Source organism: Corvus brachyrhynchos, unplaced genomic scaffold (genome assembly GCF_000691975.1).
Source record: "Corvus brachyrhynchos isolate BGI_N302 unplaced genomic scaffold, ASM69197v1 scaffold14, whole genome shotgun sequence".
Classification (NCBI taxonomy): Eukaryota; Metazoa; Chordata; class Aves; order Passeriformes; family Corvidae; genus Corvus; species Corvus brachyrhynchos.
This window is the reverse complement of record NW_008239110.1, coordinates 7,606,954-7,612,953: the sequence shown is the minus strand read 5'-3', so window position 1 is coordinate 7,612,953 and position 6,000 is coordinate 7,606,954. Positions and strand designations below refer to the sequence as shown.

Below are 6,000 nucleotides of genomic sequence, written 5' to 3'. Positions count from 1 at the left end.
AAGACCAACAGATGAAGCATTAGAAAAGAAAGAAGATGATGCAAGGTAAAATACTCCAATTATCTGAACGTGTAAAATGAGCACAAGAAAATTCTAGCCTCACTTTGTGTTAAAGGTATCAGTGGATTTATCACACAAATTAACTAAAGCAGTACTCTAAGACTAGTTGTGATATATAGGAAATAGTCCAGTATCTGTTATCTTTGAGGAATATTACATTTATATCAGTACATATGGTGGCAGAAAAATCTCTTTCTAAATGCTTTTTCATTAGCTTTTTGTTAGTCCAACCTTCTAATGCAATAAGAAAATAACATTTTAGATAATAAAACATATATTATTTTTATTTTTTACAACCCAAATTATATTTCCACATCATTACATTTAATAAATCTGCAACTTTCTTTGGTAATATCTATAAAGGTCTTAAGATAAATGAACTTTTATTTACAGAGGAGAAATGGAAGAAACACTGACATCAGAGGAAGATCAGTCTCCAGCTTCTGCTGAGGAGAATGGTGAAAGTGTGTATCATTTGACTTCTATTTTATCTAATTATGGATTTCAATCATTTAGTGATTTGGTATTTATGCAGATTTTCCAGTTTTGATTTCCTTTTTACATTCACCATCTAGAAAAATGACTTTTTGTTACTATCTTCACTGATTCAGGCACTCATTTCTGTGTGTCGTTCCTCATGTATGTGACAGAATAGCGATAGTTTTCATTAAATCAGCCAGCACTGTTGCAGTTTTCAATAAATCCAAAGGATGGGACTCTGTCTCCTCTAGTAACTTTTCTGAGTGGTTTGTTAACTATCTTGAAACTACTAATCAAAAAATCTGTACCTCTTTAAAAGTTACAAAACATTGCTGGAACTTAGTCAACAGTTAATGAGAAAATCACAAAACTGTCTGATTTTCTGGTCTTCCTCCAGTAAGCTCAGCCTGAAGTAATTAAAAGGATGGAAATCAGTTCAGGAATGGCTCTCTTAACATGCATTAGGGGTTGCTCAATCTGATAGCAACACACATGAATTGCTGAATCCACAAGCCCAGTAGAGGTGAGGCTGCTGCAGCTCCATGTCCCCAGGACCATGCAATGAGTCTGAGCATATATTCCCATTTCCCCTTTCATCCTCTTCGTACTCTGTTATCCATGCTAGTTCCCCTCCAATCCACTTTGATCCTTCATTCTCCTTGCCTTTGGTCCTTCTCAGAAAAGCTTCCTCATCTTATAAATCTCCCACAATCCCAAACTGCTTTTCCCTAGGCGTCCCCTAATGAATCTCACGCCCTCTAGGCAGTAATACACCTCAGCCAGGGAGAGCTTCTCAGGGTGACCCATATCAATAGATTTAACACCCAGACTGCTTTCATCATCATCTTCTAATGGCCCTGAGGGGTGTCAAGTCAAGGTTATATTTGGTCTGATTAAGTTTTGGGAGATTCACCCATCTGTCATTGTTGCTCCTCTCTTTTGTGCTTATGGAGATTGGTCTTTAACAACAGAAACTAACACCATAAAAAAAAAAATGGAATTCTGTGTATTACATGAGGTCTCCCTTCTGATAACAATATTAATAAAACATTTTGGGTAAAGATGTTCTTACTTTGTTGCTTTCTCTATTGACAGAACTGCATATTTTCTTGTTTCCTGTAAAGATCCTACTGTTACATCAGAACTGTGTTATACTTAGTTTCCAGCAGAGAAAATGTAATTGTCCTGGGCAGAAGTGAATAATCCGTGAGGAGTGAGATTTTGGCAGCAGGCCAGCTGTCACAAATAGGCTGGATTTTTGCACCTCACATTCTGTGAGTTGGATTGAGGTTTAGAATTATTCCCAGTTGGTTTCAGTGGTTTGAACCTCAGTAGTCCAAAAAGCTGCAGGGTTTTAACTTCCCTTTTACCTTCTTTAACCACTGCCTAGTTTCTTAAAAGAATGTTTCTGTCTTATTTGGATCTGCTGTCAAGAGGAATTACCATGCACAAATATCTGTCTCTATGCTAGGAACTAGGTTGGGGACTTTGGAGTATTTTCTTTCTCTACTATTCAGTCTCAAGATTTCCCATTCATAGCCTAAATTATCACCCAAGGCCTGGAGATGAAATTAAAAATTGAAGTGCATTAATTCCCGGTTTTGTGGGCTTTTTCCCTCATCAAGGGCCTAGCCTGCTATTACTGTCTTTCTTTCAAACATAACATACTGGTTTCTGTACAAGATTACTGTGGCCAAGCTTAAATTCTGTACTGCCAGTATATGTCACATACATTTTCATTCATGACCTAGTCTGGCATTTATTTTACATTTATATAACAAGGCCTAAGTTGTAAAGACAGACTGAATAAGATAACATGCTTTTAATTTTTAATGAGGTAACATTTCACCTACTCTGTGAAAAAAATACTCTAGCTTTCTAGGGTTCTTTAAATTACATGTATGCTTTTTAAAAAATCCACATTATAACTTTTTATAGTTTCTAATAAAATACACAGCTCTTCTCCAAAGTGAACAAATCCTATAATATTAAATATAAAGGCTTCTACAAAGATACTTTGTCATCTGCGTCTCAAACAACAAAGTTCATCTTAGTTTTGAATATCTAACTAATTTTGATCTGAGTACATCAAAACATTTATTAATGATAGCAGTAATAATGTCATGTATACACTTGTTCTCTTAAGATGTGTTAAGTCCTTGTTCAAAGAAAATCATGTTTTCCTACACCTACATTTTATTTCAATAATCAAATACTGACTCACCAAAACACTTCAGTCATGCTGCTCTTAGAGCCTGACATCATTTTATTTCACATGTAGTGCCATCAGCACATTGACTTCAGCTTTTCTCCCATGTGACATGTCTTTACAACAATGTAAATGAATGTTCACAGTTCACATGTGAACTGTTGGGTTTTTATAATATATAACAGTTGTAATATAAAAATGATAGCTCAGAAAAATACTCCAGAGCCCAAATCATACTGTTTCGGTCTCTCATATATGGTATCCTATAGGAATGGCTCAAAGTTGCACCAGGAGAGGCTTAGATTGGACATTGGGAAGTGTTTCTTTACTGAGAAGGTGGTCAAACACCAGAACAGGATTCATGGAGAGGTGATTGGTGCCCCAAACCTGTCAGCATTTAAGAAGCATTTAGGAAATGCCATTAATAAAATGCTCTAACTTTTGATCAGGCCTGAATTGCTCAGACAGTTGATGAGCAGTAGATGATCGTTGTAGGTCCCTTCCAACTGAAACAGTTCTGTTCTATTCTATTCTATATAAACAGATGCACATTTTAATAATCACAATTTTTGTAACCTCAGTGGAATCTGGGATTGCTTCAGCACTGAACATATTCAAGTTTATAATATTGTCTGTGTTTAAAAGGCAAAAATGGTTCCAGTAATGAACAAGGTACTTACACGTGTCATAATGAGAGTAAAAGTAACTGGAGAAGGAGACTTCATGTAAATCTAACAAATGTATTTAAGTGAGTTAAGAAGTTCAGTTCAATGCTGAAATGTCTGCTAAGGATGTAGAAATCAATTTATGTGGTAACTCTTGCTTGTAATGTCTAGCTGAAAATTATAGCCTCACATATTTTTTTCATGTCCTTTGACACAATTACTTGGAGGGGTTTTTTCCAGGAGTTTCTTACTTTATTTAAGCATTTTTGCAGAAGCTTTGCATGAGTATGACTTTATTTATACTAGGAGACAGCTATATCAATTCATGAGAATATCTTTCAGGTGTTGTAGAAGAGTTATCAGCTTCAAGCAGATCTGTGGGTTCACTCCAATCTTCCTGAAGTAATACTTGGCATATTCTTTTCCTGCCACATTTCTGCCAGAGATTACTTCCTTTCTACAGCAAACTCAACTGGAGCACACATGCTTATGCCTGAGTAGCTCAAGCTGGTGTGTTTGTACAACCCCATCTTCACTGATGTCTCTTCTGCTGCTCTTGCTATTTGGGTAGAAGTTCTTGGCACAAATAAATCGGTAGCTGGGCTGATAGTTCCAGCTGTCACCTCTCATGCTTGTGCTTCACAGCTGTTAAGATCAGTATTAGTTATAAACTCTTTAATATTGAATCCCAACTCTTTAATATTGATCTCCTTTCTCATTAGAGATGGTGGAGGGTTGAATCAACACCCATCTCTTATTTTATTTTTGATATCTTTTATTCTATGTTCTTGCTTTTTTATTTTTATCATCATGTTAAATTCAGTAAGATATTTGAAACAACAACAGCAAAAAATAATTAAACCTGTTCATGTTAGTACATTTCCTATTTAGTCTTTGAAGATAAATACTTTTTGGAATCTATTGTAATTATAACATTTACAAGGCAGATGATGTGTGGTCAGTCCTACAGCCTCTACATATATTTCCTTTGTTTTTCTTGACTGATTTGCATCCTGATTTGTACTTTCCCCTACCTTTAACTGGAGGCTTTCCAGTGAGAGAGTTTGGACAAGGACAGTTTATTGAACTTCAGATGAGAGATTGCAAATTACTTGTACTGCAAACTTCAAAGCAAGCTCTAGTGATATTACCTTCACCGTCTGTTCGGTCTTTGAGCACAGCTGCATGATCTTCAAAGCCACTTTCTGCTTTCCTTCATATGTCAGATGTGATAATTGCATTTTAATACCTGTAATCCGAGCACTTTAGGCAGAGAAATTTCAAAATTTGAAACAGAAAGTTTAAGAACAGGTTCCTCAATTAAATCCAAAATACCTTCAGTTCTTAAATTCTTTTAGTCTCTCATTCAGAGAAATAAAGACTAAGGAATATTGGTGGAGTACAACTGTGCGATGTTTTGCAGAAGAAAAAAGAACAAAAGCCTATGATTAGAGCTTTCAGTCTTTCTGAAAGCTCTTGTCACTTTCTGAACATAATAAGAAAAAGGACATCCTCTTAATTTACTTTCATTAATGTCTGTCCATATGTCCTCATTGACCCTATCCAGTAGCAGTCTTGTAAATGAAATAGAGCCATGAGCTAATGAAAAGATACATGAAATCTTTTAACAGCTTTCTCTCAAAAAACACTTTGAAGGCAATTCATCTTTAATGGACATGGTCTGCTTTTGTTTTTAAAATATACAGTTTAGCTTTTATCTGCTAGAAGTTTTAGACTATTTTAAAGAACAAACCAGAAATAAATCAAATATAAACCATTTTAATTTGATAGGAAGTTGTTAAATATACACATTTTTATGCATTAGAAAGGATCAACTTAATCTGTAACTCAAAGTTGTTTTTCCAAATAAAAAAATCGGTACATACAATATAAGTTTGTCTACTGAGTACATTTCCCTGTAACATGCTGAAGATTATCTGGCAGTATATATTTATAAGTAAGAAATGAACATTCTATATAAACAAACTACAGTCTGTTTCAAAAAGACAACTGAAAATACATTCATAATGAAATACAGATCAGCTCCAAGAAATTGAAATCCAAGGAAGTGTCATTGTTATCGTATATTTTGCCTTTCTGTTTATTTTGATAGTTAAGCTCTAATGAAGAAGACATGCTGGCTTCTGATGTGTCTGTGTCAGCTTTGGCAGTGTTTCAATGGGGAGGAAAGAAGGACTTTTAAATCTTTTTTATTGCTGAATGTGGACTGAGGGAAGAAAAAGTCAGAGATACTAAGATATTAAAGGCTCTCCTTCCCCAACAATTCATTTAGAGAATGTGGGGGTAGGAAGCCTTTGAGGATTGTTTGTCTCTATGGTAACTATGCTCAGTAAAAGCAAAGAAGATGCAGAGCAAAAGAATATGAGAGATTGGCATATAGGCAATCCCTACGAAAGCCCAAGATTTAAGGCTGGGGAAGATTGTTTCCTATCACTGCTGTGACAAGTAAATTAAATTAAGAACAGCACTATTAGGTAGAAGGCCACCTCCTCAGAAAGAAAGTTGTTTTCATTTTTATATAATTTATTTTTAAAACATTGCTGTCTTTTCATGTATTTTTCTTGA

The 6,000-nt window shown here is 35.1% G+C and overlaps 1 protein-coding gene across 3 annotated transcripts in view; it reads left to right on the top strand.

Moving 5' to 3' along the window:
- AK9 (adenylate kinase 9) overlaps positions 1-6,000 on the top strand; it is a 53,456-nt gene that overhangs the window by 23,739 nt on the left and 23,717 nt on the right. For all 3 annotated transcript variants that reach the window (XM_017739659.1, XM_017739660.1, XM_017739658.1), the window contains exons 16-17: positions 1-45; positions 454-524. The exon at positions 1-45 is cut by the window's left edge and continues 61 nt beyond it. In XM_017739659.1, coding sequence (XP_017595148.1) covers positions 1-45; positions 454-524 — 116 coding nt within the window. The remainder of the gene's footprint in view (positions 46-453; positions 525-6,000) is intronic.